Source organism: Scheffersomyces amazonensis (assembly GCF_036850825.1).
Source record: "Scheffersomyces amazonensis strain UFMG-HMD-26.3 chromosome Unknown RJT21scaffold_7, whole genome shotgun sequence".
NCBI lineage: Eukaryota > Fungi > Ascomycota > Pichiomycetes > Serinales > Debaryomycetaceae > Scheffersomyces > Scheffersomyces amazonensis.
Genome location: NW_027042747.1, coordinates 453,689 through 476,963, shown reverse-complemented (window position 1 = coordinate 476,963; position 23,275 = coordinate 453,689). Strand labels below are relative to the sequence as shown.

Genomic DNA, 23,275 nt, shown 5'->3' with positions numbered 1-23,275 from the left:
TTGAGATTTTTATCAGTATAGATGAATTTAAGTCCAATTGATAATATCAAGAATCTAGATTCAATTCAATTAGTTGATGAAGCTGAAGCTATTATAAGTTCTGTTAAGAACTGGAAAAAAGACAAACAATTTGATTACGTACTAAATAAACGTAAATCTACACCAATTTCAATTAGGACATTTACTAACGATAGTTTGAATGGTGATTTCTGGTGTGCCAGAGTTAGTAATTTAACGGAATTGACTGATAAGGTGAGGCATACTTATTATGAATCCCTATTAAAATATCTTGTGGGATCTTTAACAGATATAAAACATACCCATACTGATTTTGAAAAGAAATATATTCATGAAATTTATGACTATAAAGTAATTCCTTATAACTTAATAAATGAATCACCTAATCAGACAATTTCTTATTTAACTCAGGTTTACTATAAATTACCATTTCCCTTAAGTAAAAGAGTATTTTATGAATTAGTCCATATCTACAAAGCACATGATAATCTGGTGGCGTATATAATATCGTTAGCTATAAATCCTAAGAATATTAAGGGGTCAAAGGATGATAGTGGATTTACAATTGGCCGTTATACTTCAATTGAAAAAATTTCCTTTGATGAAGACACTAAGAAATTAAAGTGGATTATGGCAACTTGTTCATCTCCAGGAGGGTTTTTACCAGATTGGGTTACTAAACTTAGTATTAGTGGTGCTATTGCTAAGGACGTACCTAGTTTTTTGAATTGGGTTGATACTATGTAAACTAAGTGGCTGACGTACTTGAGAACTCTGCTAACCAGTATTTGACATCATCACCAAGATTATCAAGAAATCCAAGATGTGCATAATCACTAATTCTATGTAATATACCATCATCTAATTCAGGCATCAATGATGTATCTACCACCTGTGATTCAAGTTGTTCATGTCCATTACTAATAGGTGAACTCATGTTGGATGTTATAGAAGGTGGTACCACACTTAATTTTCTATATGCTATACTTTTCCGTTTCTTCTTTGTACTATGATTACGATTTTTAATAATAATAATGAACTTTCCTTTATGTTTAATGTAATAAAACATCCAATCATTCTGTTTGTTACTTGTAAATTTATGAAAATATTCACCCATCTTATTATGGGTGAAAAAGTTATTATTTCTTTGCATTAAGAACAAAGATGTTAATTGATCATGTAAATAAAAGATAGCACTTTGATATCTAATCAATGGTTTATTTTCTTCTTCATTAAGATTAATATGGGGTAAATATGGTAACGATGATTTTATCCATCCTTCTTCTTTATCAAATACTATGAAGAAAAAGTCATTATCAAGTTCATTTTTACGTATAATCCCATTTAAAGATCCCACACTAGTACCAATAATACTAGCACCTAAAACTGAATTGTCAATTTCATCAATGGCTGGAGAAAGGGTATCCTGAGCCAAGGTTTCATAAAATTCGATATTGTCAAGTTGATCCCATCCAGATTCATATACCAATGTAAGTATAATGTCATCCTTCTTGAAAATAACCAATTGATATTCTCGTTCTTCCTCTTTATTATCATCAACCTTCGTCTTTAGATATACCAATTTTTTAAATACAGTATTAGTATTAGTCGATAAATCGAACTTGGACCCAATTAAATATTCACCAGTATTTTCTTCTTCAATTTCATCGTCATCATCATCGTTAGGAATGGCGTTTTCTACTATAGTTTCATTTTCTGTATTTCCTGCACCACTTAAGGACAAATTTTTAAGTAAAGGTGGTACCAGTAACCAGCCTCCACTAGTTACTTCTTCAACGCTTTCCACAATACCAGTTCCATAATGTTTAACCTGATCTCCGATCGATAACATTGTATTTACTGTATAATTAATAGGCAGAATAGCCAAATTAGGAGTAATATTCCTTGGGTTTAACATTTCTAAAGCAGTAGATGTTACAGCCCTTAAATTTTCTGTTGTAATTTGTTGAAAATTCCCACTAGAAGTTGCAGAGTTAGCAGTTGAACTTGTTTCAGATTCTAAATCGGGTATTACCGATAAATTAGATTTGAAATTTTCATCAAAATTAATATTAGATAATGCTTCTGTGGTTAATGTCTGATGATAATCATGAAATTCTAACCAACTGTATATATCTATTAATTCATTTTCAGATAATTTTGGATTACTCTCTACGTGTAGTAAACCATACTTCTTAGGAAATAATTTATTGAAATAAGAAATTATTATTCCTTTAGGAATAGATTCAGAATCTCCTTGAACTATATTACTAATTTCTGATGTTGCTTGGAAGTTTAATGATAATGAAGATCTTTTGTATAATCGATCGGATGGTAATAGTCCTAAGAATCCCTTATAATTTAAACTGTTAGGCCAAGATAACCCTGGTGGGATTTTATAGTATTGTGAATTGTAATTGAAATAGAATCCTTGCCAATATTGTAGAAGTAATTGCTTTAGTACTGGTAATTGATACTTTTCGACTATATTACCGAAAGAAGTATTCTGAATAACAAAATTTCTATAAAATGATTTAATTAGCTTAATTAATTGATGGTTTGTAAAGTTAGATTTGTTATTATGCTTAGCATTAAATGATATAGAACATGCAAGGAAGTATTCTGATTCGATATTTATAAGAATTATAGAAGACTTGGAGGAATTTATAATTGTTACATCATTATCTTTCAGATTATTGAAATCAACAGCGAATGAATTGACTCCTCGTATTAATCCAATAATTTTTAACTGTTCAATTTTTTCTTCTTCCAGAAGTGATTGATTTCCCTCTGCTTGAGAATTCGATGATATAAAACATATAATTTGTTGGAATAATTCTTCGCTAGTCTCTGCATTTGAGTTCTCTATCAAACTGGGGTTAAACACTGATAAATACTTAAGTTGTGGATTATAGGTCGATTTAGTATCATAGTATGGTGAGTTGCTATTGGTAAGACCTCCATTATCTCCTAATTGTGGTAGGAACTTGGTGAAGTAGGATGCCATTGAGTCATTATTAAAAGTTAAGAGTACCTGAAGAAGCTATTGCTTAAAGGTATAAATAGACTAGTTTGTTTGTCGCGCTTTGTTTCTGTCGTCGCGACAAATGAGAAAAAAAATGACAAGAGATTAGAGTTTGTTACATACAAAGTTTCTATTAACTTTACTCACACAATTGTTTATTATTTAAAAATATTTAGAAGTATTTATAATATTTATGTTTGTAAGGCTCTTCCAAGTACTTAATTTCTTCATCAGTAAACTTGAATTGAGTTGCTTGCACAGCTTCTTCAACTCTCTTGATGGAATTAAGACCCACAATCGGATGTGCACCCTTACTAAGTACCCAAGCAGTAGCAATTATAGCCATACTAACACCATGTTTCTTGGCTAATTCTTCAACTCTATTAACTATTTCAACATCATTTTCATCCAACTTATCTAAATGTAACATTTGAATAATTGGAGATGTTCTTGGATGGGTGGTTTCTGCAGTTACGCTAGCTGGTTTAGCTAACACACCGGCAGCAATTGGTGACCATGGAATTAAACCAACATTTCCAAATACGTTGTTGTTACAGAAATAATTCATTTCATTCTCTTGTTCACGGTAAAGTAAGTTATAGTAATTTTGCATACTAATAAATTTAGCCCAACCATTCTTGTCAGCAATAGCTTGTAATTGAACAAAATCAACAGCTTTCATAGAAGATGCACCAAGATATCTGACTTTACCATCTAATACAACATCATTTAAACCTTTCATGATTTCGTGTTTTGGAGTATTAAGATCTAATCTATGGATTTGTAAGACATCAATATAAGTACCCAATCTCTTCACTGATGCTTCAACTGCATCAAAAATATGTTTTCTGGATAACCCTCTGGAATTAACATAATCTGGACCAGAAGCTGTGAAAGTATTAAAGGAAGGATCATCTTCATCAATTACGTTAAATAATTTTGTTAAGATAACAACTCTATCTCTCTTAATATTATATTTCTTAAGAAATTTACCTAACCAGATTTCCGATTGACCATTGGAATACATATCAGCAGTATCAAATGTTCTAATTCCAAGATCATAACACTTTTTCAAGATTTCCATAATTTCATCTTCATCATCAAGAACCCAAGGTGACCATTTCTTACTACCATAAGACATACATCCTACGATAATTCTTGAAATAGATAAACCAGAATCACCTAATTTTGTGTAAGGGATTGTAACTTCAGTAGAAGACATAATGTAACTTAAATCAATTGCAATTGATGAAGTATTGATCCAATTCTAAAACCTGGGTTTTTCAAGCCTATATATACTCGCTTCGAGGAGAGAGGCTTTTACATAAACTCAAGTCCGGATAGGGTGCGCATCGAGACCCGAACTTTACATAATGAAACAGAAGAATTGGGGGAGCCGGCCGTATCTCACAAAATGGGGTCAATAAATGTCACTTACAGTAGTAGTACCATTTCCAATGATAAATAAAATTCCCGTTTGGGCTACTCCGGCTTTGTGTTGAGAAAAGTTCGGGGTCGTGGCAACTTTTTCCTAATTTATTATGAGGATACTAGCAATCAATAAATCAGGATTGCTTGAAGGTTGAGTTTTTTTAACTTACATCAAGTGACTACGGATAGGAAATAGGAAATAGGGTTATATATTTGCCAATATATGTATATAGACTAAAAATAAACTTTAAACTTGTACTTATAAGGTTCTTCCAAGTACTTGACTTCTTCTTCGGTTAATATAATTTGAGTGGCTTGCACGGCTTCTTCAACTCTCTTGATTGAGTTAAGCCCAACTATTGGATTGGCGCCCTTATAGAGAACCCAAGCTGTAGCAATTACAGCCATACTAACATCGCGCTTTTTGGCCAACTCTTCGACTCTGTTGATAATCTCGACATTGTCTCCTTCTAAGTTATTGTAACCGAAAATATCAATCATTGGCGACACTCTTGCATGCGTGGTTGCTTGACTGACTGCAACAGGCTTTGCTAAAACACCGGCTGCAATTGGAGCCCATGGAATCAATCCAACTTTGCCAAATACATTATCGTTACAGAAATAATTCATTTCATTCTCTTGTTCACGGTAAAGTAAGTTATAGTAATTTTGCATACTGATGAATTTGAACCAACCATTCTTGTCAGCAATAGCTTGTAATTGAACAAAATCAACTGCTTTCATGGATGAAGCCCCAATGTATCTTACTTGTCCCGATAAAATAACATCATTCAATGCTTTCATAATTTCATGCTTTGGTGTATCGTCCAATCTGTGTATCTGCAAAACATCGATGTGTGTACCTAATCTTCTGACAGAGGCTTCGACAGCATCAAAGATATGCTTTCTGGATAAACCCCTTGAGTTGATATAGTCAGCACTTGAGCCCAAGAAGCCGACGACACTGGGATCATCCTCACTTACAGGACCAAAGGCCTTAGTCAAAATAACTACTCTGTCCCTTTTGATGTTATACTTCTTGAGAAACTTACCTAACAAGATTTCTGATTGACCATTAGAATAAACGTCAGCAGTATCAAATGTTCTAATCCCTACATCATAACATTTTTTTAAAATATTCATAATTTCTTCTTCATCCTCAAGGACCCAATCTGCCCATTTCTTGGTACCATAAGACATACATCCAGCAACAACTCTGGAAATAGATAAGCCAGAGTCACCTAATTTGGTGTAAGTGACTGTTGGTTCATTAGACGTCATTTTTGTAGTTTTGATTCAAGTAAAGTACATAATATTGATATTAATCTATTTATCATCCATTCTGAAGCACAATTGTACTGTTTAAATATAATTCCAATAAGTAATTATATATGTGAATCCGGCTGCAAAATCCAAAGTCTTCCCCCGAGAAAAACGCTAACCGATCCCACATTATCACCGAAAAACTTCCCGATTTAAACTTTAATACCATTTTTAGCGCTCTTAGACCCTATTTAGGGTTGTTGTAATTTTTTCAGAGAAAAGTTCGGTAGTTGCGAAAAGCAATTCCCTCCTACAGGATTAACTAATTGTCACCTTATTACGTTTTCATTTGATAAGAACAGTATTTAACGAATCAAATTAGAGATATATATTTAGAAATAAGGCTTGAATTTATACTTGTAAGCTTCTTCCAAATACTTGATCTCTTCCTCAGTTAACTTAATTTGAGTAGCTTGCAAAGCTTCTTCGACCCTCTTCACTGAGTTAAGACCAATAATTGGATTGGCGCCTTTAGAGAGAACCCAAGCAGTAGCTATAATTGCCATACTAACATCGCGCTTTTTGGCCAATTCTTCAACTCTGTTAATAATCTCAATATCATCTTCTTCCAAGCTGTTGTATCCCAAAATATTAATGATTCCGGAAACTCTTGCGTGCTTCTTCTCAACGGAGACACTGGCAGGCTTTGCTAAAACTCCCATGGCAATTGGTGACCATGGAATCAATCCAACTTTACCAAAGACATTATCGTTACAGAAATAATTCATTTCATTCTCTTGTTCACGGTAAAGTAAGTTATAGTAGTTTTGCATACTGATGAATTTGAACCAACCATTCTTGTCAGCAATAGCTTGTAATTGAACAAAATCAACTGCTTTCATGGATGAAGCTCCAATATATCTTACTTGTCCTGATAAAATAACATCGTTCAATGCTTTCATAATTTCATGTTTTGGTGTATCGTCCAATCTGTGAATTTGAAGAACATCAATGTGTGTACCTAATCTTCTGACAGAGGCTTCGACAGCATCAAAGATGTGCTTTCTGGATAAACCCTTTGAATTAATATAGTCATTATCAACCCCTCTAAATTGAAAACTGGGTTCGTCCTCATTAACAGGAGCAAAACACTTGGTTAAAATAACGACTCTGTCACGCTTAATGTTATATTTTCTAAGGAACTTTCCGAGCCAGATTTCAGATTGTCCATTGGAGTAAACATCAGCAGTGTCAAATGTTCTGATCCCAACATCATAACATTTTTTTAAAATATTCATAATTTCTTCTTCATCTTCAAGAACCCAATCTGCCCATTTCTTGGTACCATAAGACATACATCCAGCAACAACTCTGGAAATAGATAAACCGGAATCACCTAATTTGGTGTAAGGAATTGCAAAATCAGTGGACATTTTTTTAGTGGGTTTTTCAATGTGTTAATTTATTTTGTAAATCAATTGAGAGGATCGGCCAATTATTTATAGATTTTTAAATTTGGAGAATGGCATATTTTGTGATTTAGGATCAAACGACACTTCATTAAATAGAGCGGATATTTCACCAAAGATGCAAGACTTGGGGTGGTTATTAACCGATTTAGGGATAGTCCGGTTTTGTGGTAAGAAAAGTTCGGGGATAAAAGAACTGGATGCTAACTAAAGCCGATGTACAAATAGAATTCTAAATGGCATGACTAGGGCCAAAAGGATACGGAGTGCTGTTAGTAGCTCAATGATACGGAGTGCTGTTAGTGGCTCAATGATACGAATTGTTTACCAATCCATTACTAAAAATTCGTTAAAGATCAATGCTTAGAAGTCAAAAACTTACATATATTAATGAAAAATAGCACTACATAACGAATTAAAAAATTGTAAATCCTTTAGCATCATAAGGCTCTTCTAAATACTTGATCTCTTCTGGTGTTAATTTGAAAAGTGTAGCTTTTACAATTTCTTCTACTCTTTCTTCAGAATTGAGACCAACAATTGGACAAGTACCCTTACTTATAACCCAAGCAGTTGAAATAATTGCCATACTAACTCCATGTTTCTTGGCCAATTCTTCAACTCTCTTGACAATTTCTGCATCTCCGCCTGATAAATTTCCCAATCTTAAATGAGTGATTCCAGACTCCGTCTTTGCAGTTCTATTATTTTGAGATTCCGTATTTAATGGTCTAGCTAAAACACCCATTGCAATTGGTGACCATGGAATCAAACCAACCTTACCAAGGATATTTTCTTGACAGAAATAATTCATTTCACGTTCTTCTTCACGGTAAAGTAAGTTGTAATAGTTTTGCATACTAATAAACTTGAACCATCCATTTTTATCAGCAATAAATTGAAGTTGAGCAAATTCAACTGCTTTCATAGATGAAGCTCCAATGTATCTTACTTGTCCTGATAATATAACATCATTCAATGCTTTCATTATTTCATGCATAGGAGTTGTTCTATCTAATCTGTGAATTTGAAGAACATCAATGTAAGTACCCAATCTTCTAACTGAATCTTTAACGGCATCAAAAACATGCTTTCTTGATAATCCTTTAGAATTGAGATATTCATATTCTGGTAAGCCAGAGGTTTGAAGTCTGAATCCATAGTTTGTATCATCAACAGGATTAAATAACTTTGTTAAAATAACAACCCTATCTCTTTTGATATTATACTTTTTAAGGAACTTACCCAATAAAATTTCTGATTTACCATTAGAATAGATATCTGCTGTATCGTAAGTTCTAATACCAACATCATAACATTTCTTTAAAATTTTCATAATCTTCTCTTCATCTTCAAGCACCCATTGAGACCATTTTTTGTCACCATATGACATACAACCTGCAATTACTCTAGAGACTGATAACCCCGAGTCACCTAATTTTACATGTGGAATTTCACCTACAGTATCTGACATCTTTATTTTAAATTAACCGATTATTTCGTTTTAGTACTTCTGCCTAATTTACCATAATGAAACTATTAATACAGTGAAAAATCCCCCTATTTATATACTAGGACTTGGAGAATATTAACTAGTTAATTTTCACTGGATCCTCCCCAATTTATTCTAAAAAGAGTATCTTCCCCGTACACAACTACATTTCAAACTACATATTATGGGGTAATGGAAGGTAAAGTAAAGCAAACAGGTAATTACCGTCCCCCCATTTTTGAGCCTCCCCCAAATGCTGCGAATTATAGCGAAAAATCGTCCCTCCTCGCCCCCTAATTACTGTAAAGCTAAGATTTTGAACTATTGTTAATTGTTAATAGAGTGGTTATTTAAGGGCCGCTCGCTTCAATTATCAAGGTATCTGAGATAATTCAAACGTTATTAGTAATCCGCAATAATAGCATAAGAGTATATTTTGCGATTTAAATTTTTGCATCCTGATTACCCCATTATTTATTGTAGCATATAGTATAGTTAGGCTATAAAAGTTATGTTGAAAGAAAGTGATTATGACTCATTCTGCAATTCAACAATAGTCCATGTCTACATCAAATAAAGGTATTCTGTAAAGGTATGATGTTGGGTCTGTCTACTAAATAGACTGCGTTCTTTCATTCTCACTCTCACTCTCACTCTCATTCAATGAGCTGCTAAATTATATCTTTTTGTACTGTTTGTTTAAATACAGTTTATATTGACACTTCCACACCACATGGTTACTTCACAATGTTTATAATTCTACCTAAATTAGGCTATAATCATGATAATTATTATGTGTATTTGATAATCGATTGGATGTACTTGACAACCGACTCTCTACCCTCGATTCAATAGGAAAATACGCGTTCTGTTCACGTGAGCCGGAATCGAATCTGAAAATCCGGTTTGTTTACACTTTTAAACGAATATTGGGAATGTTGATGTTTTCGGCAACTAACCTAAATAGGGTAGGTACGAAACCTTAACAGATCTCTCCTAATCCCAAATACATCTGATTCCCCCTGAATTACTGAACAGCTTGATAAACTCTCCATCTTGAACTTGAACTTGAACTTGTTGTATCAAACCCCCCCCCATAACTCTAATCTGCCAGCAATCACAAGCATAGGCATAAGCAGACACAAAACGGCCCGTCAGACGAAAAATCAAAACAAACCAAAAAAAAAATTTTGCCAACTGTTCAGTAGGATCTAAAAGAAGTCTACTTCGGAGAACTAGTAGCTGTATCAATTGGTAGAGTCAGTTTCTGTTTGTATATGTACAGTGACATTGAGATATCCATTTAATAATTGTCTTAGTCATGTCAGCCAGTAACAGTCCTATCAAAATTAGAGGTGAGCACCCCCAAAATGGCAGTACAAGTAGCTCCACCACGAATACGTCTAGGTCCAACAGTACTAGTCATACCCCCAATAATAATAATAATAATAATAATAATAATAGTAATAATTCCAATAACAATAATAATAATACATCCAAAGTGATTGACTCGTTACATTCACAAATCGATAGTTTAAAGGAACAACTAGAAACTGTACAACTATCGTGTGATGATTATCGAAAGAAATATACTGTAGTATCTCAAAAGAATGAATCTTACTTAGATCAACTAGCCAATTCCAAGCATGAAGGTGATATGATAAATGCCTTGTTAAAAAGAAAAGAAAGAAGAATCATTGACTTGGAAAATCAAATTAATGAATTATATTCAAATAATGAGACTTTAACTTTAACAAATAAGAATTTGAAAATTAGATGTGATAACTTACAAGATTCATCTTTAAGTTCTATTGCTGAATATGAAAGAATGAAAATTAGTTATGATGCCTTAGTTGCAGCTCAAGCTGAATATAAAAGACATTATCAACAAGAAATATCTCAAATAAGTGATCAATTTGAACAATATAAGCATGATCAACAACAAAGATTAGAAGAATTACAATTGAAATTTGCTAACAATGATAAGGATGTTGATACCTTGTTGGATAGTTTGACTAATAAAAGGAAAGCTATGGATTCTATTTATATTAAAAAGAATAAAATGGTCTTGGAATTACTATTTAATCTTAGTAAGGTTGCTAAATTACATGGTCAAGATTCAATGCAAATTTTGAAACAATCGGTAGAAACAGTTCAATTCTTAGTTGATAAATATCCTGATTTGCCGGAAAGACTTAGTCCAATTGAAGAGATGGATATCAATTTAGAGGAATTATTGAACGAATCTCACGAAACATTATCAAATTGTTCATTTGATGATGATATAAGTGAAACATCAAGTATTTCAAATCAAGCTGAAATTGATGTTAATGAAGAAGAGAAATCTAATTCTATGCCAGCATCAAGAAATACTTCTGGTGGAACGGTACAAAGATCTAATACATTACAAAATAGAAAGAGAAAGAATAAAAGGAATTCCATTAGATTTGATTCTAAAGGGGCACCTGATTTATCCAATATAGTAACTCCAACTAATAATAATCAAAACCAGTTTGTGTTACCTAAGCGTCCAACTAATAATAGTAATAGCAATCAATCCAATCAACCGACTCATTATAACAATAATTCTAATAATCACACTAATACCCACAATAGAAATTTATCAGTTAATTCTAATCTGTCGCGTCAATCATCGGTTAGTTATCAAACTACTTATGATTCTAACACTTTCCAAATTACTCAACATCGACTTAATAGTAGTGGACATACTAACAACAATAACAAGGGTGGATATAGAAATAGTAGTAGCCACAATAACAATAATAACTACAATAACAACAACAACAATACCAACAACACCAACCATAATCACAACAACAATCATAACAACTCTAATAACAACAACAGCAACGGTGGAGGAACTTCGAAACAAGCTAAGAGAAGATCTATGTATAATAACAGTAACAATAAAAGAAATTCACAATTATTCGATGCTACAAATTTAAACTATCCGTTGAATTCTAATTAATAATATATACAGGGGTTTGGTTATAAAAGTACTAACATAATAATTATTCAATAGATTGCTGTACTATGGACTAGGTCAATTGCTATGTTTTAGTTTCGATCCTTGATATACCATAAGATCCTAATTTTTATGGTTTGTCATCCTTCTTGGATCTACCTGTATTTTACATGTATACATCTATATAATTATATACTTGTATACTTCTATACTTATTTATTATAATCTTATTACTAGTAAGTGCTTATTATACCGATATTAGATACTATGAGGTCCTACACTATCCAACTCTATGATGACTTATTGCTAAGGCAAATACTATATACCTAGTTATATAATTTCCATTTAATTCTACTGTGTGTCAAGCCTCAATTAGCCTCGATTTAGCCTCCATTAGCCTCCATTGGTGAACAGAACCTGCTTGATTTGCAGCCATTGCCAAGACTAAATTCTGTACAAGAAATTCTATTTAATATACACACGTCTAGCACACACAGTCATAGATCCTCTTTTACATACAATGTTTAGGATACGTCACTGTATTCCTAATTAAGTAATCACCGTAGTTATAGAGCGCCTATTACTTTGAACCAGAATGTGGCATTTGTCGCATATTGCACGACCTCCTATAATTTGTTATTTTGCCAGCACTTTTATCATCACTTATAACCTAGTTTACAATTTCGGGTAAAAGACCCTTAGTCGAAAGAAGTCAATTGTGTGAGAGGAGGTACAAAATCGAATTGTAAGCTGTTTGAAGTTAAAAATTTCCAACCAGTAGCCGTTTGTGAAGTAATGAATTCAGTATAATGTGGAGAGAATGCACGACCCACTAATTTCCGAAATCGGGTACGTACATAATAAGTCCCACTCACCATGGAATTCCAGCTCAGTATACAATGCGACTCAAATATTTGCTGCTTTTCAACAGTTTCCAAGCATTATTTAGTTTCGTTTAAATGTATATATACATCGAAGAGACAAGAAAAATCTCTAGTACATTACTTCAAATTTGACATATTTGATGATTGATAAGAAATGTATAGGAGAAATGTATGGTAAAAGTTTATTTAAAGCTAGAAGCTTTATAGCTAATACGGCTCAAATTAAGATAATTATCAATTCCATCAGTTTTAACGAAAAATTCACCATTTCTAAGTCGTCCAATGAGAACCCGACCCGGGCAAGTAAATTTTTATCAGATGGGAAAAATAAATTACGAAAATGGATTTTTTTTTTTATTTTTCATTGTTTTGTCAATTTTCAGTGTGCGTTTGTAGTGCAAAATGTAAATCCTCCTTATTTATTGTAATTTCTTTTCCAATAATATCATGTTACATGAGTTATATAAAGTATTATAGGGAGTCTTCTATTCGTATAGATTGTGTATGTAAAAGTATAATGGTAAGGATTTGAAGGATAGAAGTTAATAAGGCCGCCCATCCCTCAAAATTACCCCCTAAACAAAATGGCTGCTACTACCTAGAACTAAAATTAAACTTCATAAGAATGCAAACTATAAACCAACCACATTGTAAGAATTCTCCTCTGTCCGAACTGTTCGGCTTATACCTGCTGTTTAAAAATTATTTTGTTTAATTAATATATTCAATGTATGGCGTACTGATGGATGAGATAACTTTTTCTCATGCAAACTAAATAATAAATAATTTATTTTGCCTTGAATTTGGGTTTAATTTTTCAAGTTGCATTTCCTTTTGTGGTGATTATGTTGATTTGTGCATCAACTCATCATATTAACAATGCTAGTATCGGTATAGTTTGGGTTTTCACCGTTTTTTCTCATCTAGTTGATAAATTTGGGGGTTCATAAGTTGTATAAATAATTAGTTATTTGTCTTAATTAAACAGTTACATAATTTTTAACCTTTTTTTAATTTCTCTAACTTATAGTTCTACTTTCTGTTATCTTCATATATATTATTCAGTTTCATTTCTTAGTTGAAATCGAAAACATCCAACTCCCCCTCCCCTTTACCTATTAACCCTTTTTATTTCAACTACTTGCGTGACAACTGAGTCAATTATCGATAAGTAAAGTAAAGTAATAATAATAATAATAGTTGCAAAGATATTTAACTGAATTTTGAATAAATTATAACATCATAGAACTAAAAGAAGACAAGAATTATTTACAATGGCTAACGTCTTCAACGTTCAAATTTTCTTTATTGTTTTTAGAGAATCATTAGAAGCCATTATTGTGGTTTCAGTCTTATTAGCCTTTTTAAAACAAGGTTTAGGAGGGGCTACTCAAGACCCTGTCGTTTATAAAAGATTATTACGACAAGTTTGGGTTGGTGCCGTATTAGGTGTAGTAGTCTGTCTTGTCATTGGTGCTGCTTTTATTGCTACTTTCTATACTTTAGGTAATGATATTTGGTCTAAATCTGAAGATTTATGGGAAGGTATTTTCTGTATAATCGCTACTGTTTTAATTACTTTTATGGGTTTAGCCATGTTAAGAGTTAATAAGATGAAAGAAAAATGGAGAATTAAATTAGCTAAAGCTTTAACTAAAACTCCTGCTAATAAGAAGGATCGTTTTAAGATTGGTTATTTAGCCAAGAAGTATGCTATGTTTATTTTACCATTTATTACTACTTTAAGAGAAGGTTTAGAAGCTGTTGTCTTTGTTGGTGGTGTTGGTTTAAGTTCTCCTGCTACTGCTTTCCCACTTCCTGTTATTTGTGGTTTAATTGCTGGTATTGCTGTTGGTTCCATCTTATATTATTCTGGTTCCACCGTTTCTTTACAAATCTTTTTAATTATTTCAACTTGTATCTTGTATCTTATTGCTGCAGGTTTATTCTCCAGAGGTGTTTGGGGTTTTGAAATGCATCTTTTCAATAATCAAACTGGTGGTGATGCTGCTGAAGGTGCTTCTGGTCCAGGAACTTATGATATTGCTAAATCTGTTTGGCATGTTAACTGTTGTAATCCAGAAATTGATAATGGTTGGGATGTGTTCAATGCCTTGTTAGGATGGCAAAATTCTGCCACTTATGGTTCTGTTATTTCTTATAATATTTATTGGTTATTCATCATTGTTACTATTCTTTTAATGCTTTACGAAGAAAAGCATGGTCACTTACCTTTCCTTAAGGGTGTTACTTTGAGATCTTTGAACCCAATGTATCACATTAAGGGTAAGAAGAAGAATGAATTAACTGCTGAAGAAAAGGAAGCCTTATTTGAAAAGGTTAAAGCTGCCAGAATTGGTGATGATAGTGCTGAAGATGGTACTCATGAAGCTGAGAATTCTTCATTGGTTCATGAAGATGTCATTGAACTTGATAAACTTGATAAGAAGCAAGCTTTATAAGCTGGTTGCGTAAAAGGTCATGGTCGTAGTCATAGTGTGATGCTTTGGTTATACCATCTGTATACTCTTTATCTGCTATAATTACACACACACACACACACACACATAGGTATAGATAGAGATAAAGAGTTGCAAAGGGTAACCATTCCGTTTCCTATACGTTTATGACTTATTTTCCTCAAACTAAACTAGCCTGTTTCCATTCATTGTTTGTATTATCTACCTTTCTCTGAAGGGGAGGAAGTTGGGAGTGATTAATCATATTAATCTAATATTCTAGTAGGGGAACTGGGTCCTCCCTATACTAGATTTTGGATAGAGTCGAGTGTTTAATATTTCTTATATAACTTTTTATTCTTATACTATTTTGGGGTCGTTATACATATACTTATATAATATACATTGATATATTCCATAATATTAGTAGTACTAGTAGTAGTAGTACTAGTACTAGAAACAGTCAAATTCATTCTCAGACGTTCTCAAACTATCATTCAATATGGTACGGAATTCCTTATCGTTGTAGTCAAATTTAGATCCTGGAAGATTATTATAGTGTTCATCGACTGTATTAATTAGTACTTCTAATACTTTAAAGTTAACATCATTAAAGCGTAATTTCTGAGATCGATCAAATACTTTGAAGAAGAAATTCACATCCAATTTCAATTTGACTAATTCAAATGAATTCAATTGAGTATGAGTTGAAGTGGAAGATGAAGAAGTTCTTAAATTATCCAAGATTGATTTTAAGACCGTTGCTTGTAATTCATTAATTATACTTAAGAATACTTGTTGACCCGTAATGGGTTTAACTTTCTTGATTAATTTAACAAAATGAATTAAAATTAAAAAGATGAATCCATCAATATAAAGAGATGGCGATGCCGTTTCTGGTGGACGATTTGAATCGTGAAAGTATAAATTGATTTCATTAGCAATTAGTAATTTCTCTCGATTAATTATATCATCAAATATAGTAATGTTTGCTTTATCAATATCAGCATATAACTTTAAATTCTGATTTCTTAATGTATTATTAAAGATTTCATCGAATTTACTAATCAATTTGGGATACGTGACTCGCGATAACTTATCAAGATCATTCATAGTTAATACTTTAAAGGCTTCATGTAAGATCTTGGAACCTTCATGAGATGTTCCCGTAGTACTAATTCTATTACTATGGTTGGTTCCATTATTCTCAACTAGACTTCTCTCAATATTATACTTCTTCATAATAGAATCTACCAAGATATTCAAACTTCTCATGAATTGAATTTCAATACTCATTAATGTACGTTTACTGGGATAACTTTGTACAATTCTTATATCCGAACTTGTATCTTCTTTAACAAATACTAATTGACCAATCTTAGTAAGAATATAAGTTTGATAATATTCTATAATATGTAATATGGATGTATGAATGGCTCCATTATCAATGGTATCTTTATCAAGATCATCAAGATCATCATCAGTCAGTTCAGTTTTCCAATCTTGTAATTGATAAAATTGTGAACAATCATTAATCCATACTGCACAAACAGCTTCAATTAATCGTTGACTAGTCTTTGCTGAACCATTCTTTAAAGTCTTAATGATTTTCGATGTATCATTATACTTCGTCAAGTTCCCCACTAATCCAGTATATTTCCCTAAATTAGTATATACTTTATTAAGCTTAAAACTTATACTGGTTACATAGTAAATAGCCGATAATGAATTAGTGAAATGAGGTAAAAATAATTTATAATTACTTGGAGAAGAATCCAATTGTGTGACTTCATTATCACCAACTTCACACTCAAATAATGTAACCAATACATTAGACACTTTACTTACTAATTCAATAAATAAATCTCGAATTTTTCCATGAGGATCCACATTATTAATTTGATAATAATGGCGATAATTATTGGTGAATTTCGTCAAGTTCTGGAGGAACAAATCGTCAAGATACCCTATGAAATTATTCAACACTAACCAGGATTCGTTGACTAGTGACAAATCCAAATTGTCTATATTGTTAAAGATATCCATAATGAATTTAATATCATTTTCGTTATTATGAGGGGTGGAGGTGGTGGAGCTGGAGGTCGATGAGTTCAGTTTAGAGGCAATAATTCCGCTCTTGGCACTATAGTATTTCTCGGCAATGTATCTGACATGAGATCCCTTAATGGTTATAGAATCTAACAATTTCAATTGCATCATGCGGAATTTACTATCGAATTTAGCAATCTGATGATCCAACTCCTTATCAATATTACTCAATTGAGCCACTAAGAATTCGTACACGGGGTTCTCTTGTTGAGGATGATTTGCATTTGCATTCGGTTTCTGTTCCCGTTCTAAGCTGTGGATGGTCGATACCAACGCTAAGAACTTATCATTAGAACTGGATTTACTATTCTTCGTAGAGCTCACTTCATGATCCATCGATAGCAATTCGTTATACGACTTCTTCTTGAACTGTTGAGTGATATTCTCTACTTCTGTAAATACTTTAGATATGGCCGTAGTTAACATATCAGTTTCTTGATTTAACAGTCTAATTCCAGCTTCATCATTAGCATTCGTTAATCGAGCCAATTCTCGTTTATAGTGAGAGTTCCGAGCCATAATGAAGGCTTGTTTCTCCAGAAGATATTTATTATAATCGTTAATAAACTCATCATGTTGATGATTCGATAAGTGATGGATTAACTGATTCGGTAAATCAAAGAAGAACAGATTGGCCTTGACAAAATCAATCAATTTATTTAATTTCGCTTCTTTATTCTTATTCTCCACGACGGGTTGAATCATCCGACTGGTCGTATAATTAAGATTCTTAATGGCTTCTTCTAATTCCGAAGATAATGATGAATCCTTTAATGAACGGACGGGTTGTCTCAGCGGATCAAATACCCGAGAATTATCATAATCCTGTTGCGCTTTGGTCTTCAGCAGTTTAAATTCTTCGAGTATTGCATCGATTTCTCGTTTACAATTAATGAATGTTCCGAAATTCGAATCTATAGCTCCGATTAATTCGGTGGTTTGACCTCGGATATTCTTTTCAAGAAAACTTAATGATTGAGCCAATTGTTCAATTGAGGAATCGGCATGGACGGTGGTTAGAAACTTGAGGGAATTGAACCGCTGAGAACTAATTAAATAGTTATTAACTTCGGGATCATTACTGGCTTTAATTACCTGGTTACGAATTAATTCTTGAATAATATTTTTACCTCTTAACGGATCTTCTACTATACCATTTTTCACATCTTCATTATCTTCAATATTGATAGTGTTATTATTATTACTATCATCATTATGATGAATGGCCTTCGGATTAACTAACCGATTGAGTATACTGAATTGTTCTGCTTCACTAAATTCAAGAATTTCATCGGCATCCACAAACTCTTGACTAGTCAAATTCAATTGGTCTTTACTTACGGGCTCGAGGGTTTCGAGGTTATAGAACTTTAGAAGTTCATTCCGAGAGTAGTCCGGAATCAACATATCGGTAATTGATTGGAGTCGGAGTCGGAGACTATAAGGAAGTCGTAGTTTAATATGTATGAGGTTGAGGTTGGTTTCGGCTGATTTGTTCCGTTACACTCTAGTGATTAATTCACTATTTTTGCGCGCGAGATTGAAAGTTTTGAAAAATAATATATTATTATATATTTATTATTTTATTAACTATGCACTACACTATATAAATAGAAAATAGTTTATCGCCATAAGCTGTACTCCTGGTGCTGAACATCATCGGCTGATACAGTAGATGATACGGCTGCTACTGCCGCATTGGCGATAGATTCGGGATCATTAGGATCAAGTCTATTATTATTGTTATGATTGTGATTATTACTAGTCGAAGTATTGGTAGATGTTGTAGTCAGGGGAGGTTTAGTAATTAATTGCTCTTCTGCAAGTCTCATAATGCGCATTTGTTTATAGTTAGAATCTAATAATCTAGTAATAATTTGTTTTAATGGCATTTTTCGGAAATTACTGATTTCTAATCTCATTTTCTCAAATACAGTCTTAAAATCAGATGCAACCCATTCCATTGTATCATCAAGATTATTACTATCTTTAGGTAATTCCTTATATAAATTACCTAAGGCTTCCCAATCTATTTCATCCATATTGGCATAATTAACATCTTTAATTTGTTGTAATAACCAAAGTCTTGTTTCCAGAGGCATAAATACTGATTTCTCAGATGCATCCTTCTTAAGTAATTTTGTCCATTTATAACGACATTGAATTCTTGATCTTGTACCATTCATTCTTTCACTAACTATAGTCCAATTAATAGTTCCATTTTTTGTGGTTTGAGTCATTTCTGTAACAATATTTCTTAAGTTATTCTCTTCTTCTTCACTCCATTTATTTGAACTTCTATTATCTCCACATTTAACATAATTTCTCCATCTATCACGACAATCTTCGGGCATTCTACCCATAGCTTCACCAATTAATCTCCATTTACCTTCATGAGTTAAACTTAATTTTTGTAATAATGCATCATCTTCTGGTGACCATTTAGCTCGAACATCAAATATATGATATTGTCTTTTAACATGTTTATAAATAGATGCTTTAGATCTATAGGGTAATACTCTAGTAAGTGATTCCCAAAAATTATCTTTCTTTCTCTCATTTGACCATATACGATTACAAACATCTTCTCTTGTCCATTTATTTAAATGACAATACCCTTCAATAAAATGATCTAAAGCACTTAATTCTTCTGGAGAAAACTTTCTAGGACCCTTTTCTTGAGTATTAGGTAAAGAATTAAACCATGCACATGCTTGAGCAGACGCTTCTTCAACCAAAGTTTCTACATTTGTTAAATGATTGAATTTACGTTTAATAGCCAACGGTTTAAAATCATTATTCACACGTTTACCATTGGTATCAGATTGATTATTGTTATTATTATTATTGTTGATATTGTTGATACTGTTGTTATTGTTATTACCTCTGATACTAGAAGATGAACCCTTTGCATTTGGCTTTCTCGATAAAGTTGTAGCAGCATTAGCCAATTGAGTTATAGCCGAAATGGAATTTTGAATTGATGAATTATTATCTTCACCATAATGATTTTGATCTTGATTTATATGTTTAGCCAATTCTCTAGCATCATTAATAGCCGCTTGAACCAATTGATCATGTTCAGAAGTTCCTAAGCCTTCTAATTCAGGATCAATACCATTAGAATGCAGATCTCTCTTTTTCCGTTTATTAGGAGATCTATTAGTAGTACTATAAAAATCACTACCTTCAGTAATACTATCATCTAAAAATCCTGTCCATTGATTAAATTCATTTAAATTATTAATTATATCATCGGGTAATTTCCGTTTATTCCGTTTATTAATATTATTAATATTATTGGTTTGATGGGCAGCTTCTAATGTTCCACCAACATATCTCATAACGGCAGCTTCAACCGCATCGTTAATTTGTTGATTATTGGCTTTTTCAACCTCATCTTCGTCATCCACTAAATTGTCATCATCTAATTCATGTCCATGTTCATGTCCATGTTCATGTTCAACTTCTTCTACAACTTCTTCTTCTTCTCCAATGGATTCGTCTCCAGTACCTTCTTCAGTTCCATCCTTATGTTTGGATCCTAACTGTAAAAGGGCCTGCGCTCCTCCGATTTCTGGTTGGTTATCGTTACCACTGCTCATGATTTACTAATTGGAAATGGATTTGGATTTTGCAGCTATTTGGTATTAAGAGTTACCCTACCAAGTAAAGTAGGGTAACCTCCTCATTGGTAAAAAAAATTTGTTATGAATTGGTGATGGTGATGGAGTGAGTGAGAGAGAGAGAGAGAAAGGCACGTGACTTTTCAAACCTAGTTTAGCCCTCTTCCTTAATAACTATACTAGTCTGAGCCTAATTACTATTTATTATTCAGAATGGCTCATTGTCAAGTGCAACTGCAAGTGCAACAATGAGTAACTACCTACAAGCATTGTTGTCGTAGAGACTTTCTCCTGGCTTGCGGCAGCCACTAGCATGTCGCAACATCTTGTCGCAGCCATCCATAAATAGGAGGATTGCAAATTAATTGACTACAGTAGATGGCATACTATAAAAGGAGGCAAAAGGATTGGAATTTTAGGGATTCAATTAGATTTAGTTTTGTCTTTAGTCTTTAGTCTTTAGTTTAGGTTTAGGTTTAATTAATCACTCTTTTGGGTTGAATCATACCAGGTCATATAATGAGATTCTACTTGCTTCTTTATACTATAGTATTCTATGTGGTTGTCGAATCATCCTCTGCCAACCAGTCACAATTATTTTACTTGGCAGCATATAAACCAGCCCATGATATTTCAAGTGATATTGATTTAAGACTCTCTGTCCAGATCCAACAATTGGAACTGGTTGGTTATCAAATTGTTGTATATGATGCTAATGATTTGAAAAGTATAGGCTTGAGTCCCAATATTGACTCATCTAAATATAATGTCACCGGGTATATTAATGCAAATCAGAGCTTGATAGTCAGTAGTGTGGAAGATAATTCAGTCTACTATTTAGTGGTTGATCCACAAACGAGTCGACTTGAACTATCGACCGTATATCCTTCGGGAGAAAACAAGTTTGCTCTAACTAGAAATCTCATTACTTATAATAATCAAACAACTTGGTCAGTTTGTAGTAATAAAAATAGTACTGGATTAACTGATAGTATTTATATTGGTACATTGGCTCAGAATGGAGCATTTTGCAGTAATGATGGTCGAGAATTAAATTTAAAGGCGATTGGATTTTTGACAGGTGATGGTACATTACCTGACTATCCCTTAAAGTAATTTAACTATATAATTATATATTATATATCACTAGTAATAAAAAGTACTATAATTAAATAGTGGTGAATCACCTTTAATTTTGCGCTTTGCGCGTTGTTTTTGAACATTATGTAAACAAAGCCTAATGAAACTTAAGTTATGGACAAGTTAATAGTATGGACATTGCACAACTCGAAAGCTTGCCCAAGGCTGAGCTAATTCAGAAGTTGATAGAATTTGAACGAGCTTTAAGTGAGTTTCAAGAATCTTCTAGAGAATTAGAAATAGCATTGGAGCAAGAATTAAAGATTGTCGAAGAGGAGAATGAACATCTTCATGAAGATGTAACGAGATTAAGTAATGAAAAGAATCAACTTGAACAAGAAAATCATAAATTAAGTGCGACAATTATTGCGTATGAAATTTCTGCGGATGAGTATCAATTAAATGAGAGATTAACTAAGGAAGAACTTCATAGAAATACTGAAGTAAGTAATACTTATTTAGAAAAAATTGCTATACTTGATAATGATTATGAACTTTTAAAAGATGAAAATTTAATCCTACAACGGCGAATTCAAGAATTAGAGAAAGAATTAGTTAAAGCTAAGAGACGACTGTATTATTTTAATAGTACTTTAAGTAGTGTATCGGATGGATTCGAAGAGAATGATATTGAAGATAATGAAACTGAAACGAATGAAACCACTCTTGAATCAGTTAAAGATGATGAAGAAGATACAGGAAATGGAACTATTATAAGTATAGGAGAAGCCTTACGTTCGGCACCTCCATTCTTTAAACTGATATCCAATCGGAATCTCAGTATTCATCTCAATCCCAACTCCAATCCCAACTCCAGCTATAATCTTAATCCCAATAAACGTCGGTCACTTTCGGGCCGGAAGCAGAACCTAAGCTTTAGTTATCATGATTAGTTAATGACATAATGAATAATAGATAGTAAGAACTGTGTAGTTGTAGTACTAGTAGTTACTAGTAGTTAACTAGTAAGTGGTTTTGTGGTGAGAGCAGTCGTGTCGGGAGCCCATTTCTCCAGTATAAAAGCCCAATCTGGCCAACTACCACTACTATATAAGCAATACAATCCCCCAATAGGCACTATGGATACCAGTGGATTCAGTAATTTGATAGCCCAGTACGACCGGCAGGCGGTATTTGACTATCTTACTCGTTTGAACCATCATTTGACGGCGTTTGGATCGGAAGTTAGTGACTATTCAGTGTATTTAGATCAATTAGTCCAACTCATTCAAGTGTTTGACAATGGACCACCCGTCAGTAAGAAGTCAACCAAACCAATTGATAGTGACAGTACTGCCACAGGCACTGCCGCCAAAGAATTATCCCTCAATGTGATTCGACTCTTATCTAAGAACTTAACCCTTGTGTTGACC

At 32.9% G+C, this 23,275-nt stretch overlaps 12 protein-coding genes across 12 annotated transcripts; 5 read left to right on the top strand and 7 right to left on the bottom strand. All coding sequences in view use genetic code 12, as the record gives it.

The window, feature by feature from the left end:
• Positions 1-21: 21 nt before the first annotated feature.
• Positions 22-745, top strand: RJT21DRAFT_156 (uncharacterized protein; the record flags this gene model as incomplete). The annotated part of the gene is made up of 2 exons (XM_064883491.1): positions 22-712; positions 738-745. 2 exons carry the CDS (start codon positions 22-24, stop codon positions 743-745), a joined length of 699 nt encoding a protein of 232 aa, XP_064736329.1.
• A 21-nt stretch (positions 746-766) lies between these two features.
• On the bottom strand, positions 767-3,025 carry RJT21DRAFT_131647 (uncharacterized protein; the record flags this gene model as incomplete). The annotated part of the gene is made up of 1 exon (XM_064883071.1): positions 767-3,025. One exon carries the CDS (start codon positions 3,023-3,025, stop codon positions 767-769), a length of 2,259 nt encoding a protein of 752 aa, XP_064736328.1.
• Positions 3,026-3,032: 7 nt separating this feature from the next.
• RJT21DRAFT_122871 (aldo/keto reductase) lies at positions 3,033-4,490 on the bottom strand. Its single transcript, XM_064882529.1, has one exon. It carries the CDS (start codon positions 4,263-4,265, stop codon positions 3,216-3,218), a length of 1,050 nt encoding a protein of 349 aa, XP_064736327.1. The 5' UTR covers positions 4,266-4,490; the 3' UTR covers positions 3,033-3,215.
• RJT21DRAFT_128458 (aldo/keto reductase) lies at positions 4,491-5,755 on the bottom strand (the record flags this gene model as incomplete). The annotated part of the gene is made up of 1 exon (XM_064882918.1): positions 4,491-5,755. The coding sequence occupies one exon, from the start codon at positions 5,753-5,755 to the stop codon at positions 4,709-4,711; it is 1,047 nt and encodes a 348-aa protein (XP_064736326.1). The 3' UTR covers positions 4,491-4,708.
• Positions 5,756-6,069: 314 nt separating this feature from the next.
• RJT21DRAFT_122868 (aldo/keto reductase) lies at positions 6,070-7,457 on the bottom strand. The gene has a single exon (XM_064882528.1). The coding sequence runs from the start codon at positions 7,168-7,170 to the stop codon at positions 6,130-6,132; it is 1,041 nt and encodes a 346-aa protein (XP_064736325.1). The 5' UTR covers positions 7,171-7,457; the 3' UTR covers positions 6,070-6,129.
• Positions 7,458-7,459: 2 nt separating this feature from the next.
• RJT21DRAFT_122867 (aldo/keto reductase) lies at positions 7,460-8,922 on the bottom strand. The gene has a single exon (XM_064882527.1). The coding sequence runs from the start codon at positions 8,678-8,680 to the stop codon at positions 7,622-7,624; it is 1,059 nt and encodes a 352-aa protein (XP_064736324.1). The 5' UTR covers positions 8,681-8,922; the 3' UTR covers positions 7,460-7,621.
• Positions 8,923-10,019: 1,097 nt separating this feature from the next.
• On the top strand, positions 10,020-11,687 carry SHE3 (She3p; the record flags this gene model as incomplete). The annotated part of the gene is made up of 1 exon (XM_064883462.1): positions 10,020-11,687. The coding sequence occupies one exon, from the start codon at positions 10,020-10,022 to the stop codon at positions 11,685-11,687; it is 1,668 nt and encodes a 555-aa protein (XP_064736323.1).
• A 1,826-nt stretch (positions 11,688-13,513) lies between these two features.
• Positions 13,514-15,425, top strand: RJT21DRAFT_122864 (FTR1 family protein). Its single transcript, XM_064882526.1, has one exon. The coding sequence runs from the start codon at positions 13,843-13,845 to the stop codon at positions 15,028-15,030; it is 1,188 nt and encodes a 395-aa protein (XP_064736322.1). The 5' UTR covers positions 13,514-13,842; the 3' UTR covers positions 15,031-15,425.
• On the bottom strand, positions 15,426-18,675 carry SEC5 (exocyst subunit). Its single transcript, XM_064882525.1, has one exon. It carries the CDS (start codon positions 18,541-18,543, stop codon positions 15,481-15,483), a length of 3,063 nt encoding a protein of 1,020 aa, XP_064736321.1. The 5' UTR covers positions 18,544-18,675; the 3' UTR covers positions 15,426-15,480.
• An 83-nt stretch (positions 18,676-18,758) lies between these two features.
• Positions 18,759-21,101, bottom strand: RJT21DRAFT_131642 (uncharacterized protein; the record flags this gene model as incomplete). The annotated part of the gene is made up of 2 exons (XM_064883070.1): positions 18,759-20,713; positions 21,023-21,101. The coding sequence occupies 2 exons, from the start codon at positions 21,099-21,101 to the stop codon at positions 18,759-18,761; spliced, it is 2,034 nt and encodes a 677-aa protein (XP_064736320.1).
• On the top strand, positions 20,912-21,935 carry RJT21DRAFT_141826 (uncharacterized protein). The gene has a single exon (XM_064883406.1). It carries the CDS (start codon positions 21,282-21,284, stop codon positions 21,876-21,878), a length of 597 nt encoding a protein of 198 aa, XP_064736319.1. The 5' UTR covers positions 20,912-21,281; the 3' UTR covers positions 21,879-21,935.
• Positions 21,936-22,019: 84 nt separating this feature from the next.
• RJT21DRAFT_122860 (uncharacterized protein) lies at positions 22,020-22,828 on the top strand (the record flags this gene model as incomplete). The annotated part of the gene is made up of 1 exon (XM_064882524.1): positions 22,020-22,828. A coding segment is annotated over exon 1 (758 nt), but the record flags the coding sequence as incomplete, so codon positions are not given.
• Between the last annotated feature and the right edge of the window lie 447 nt (positions 22,829-23,275).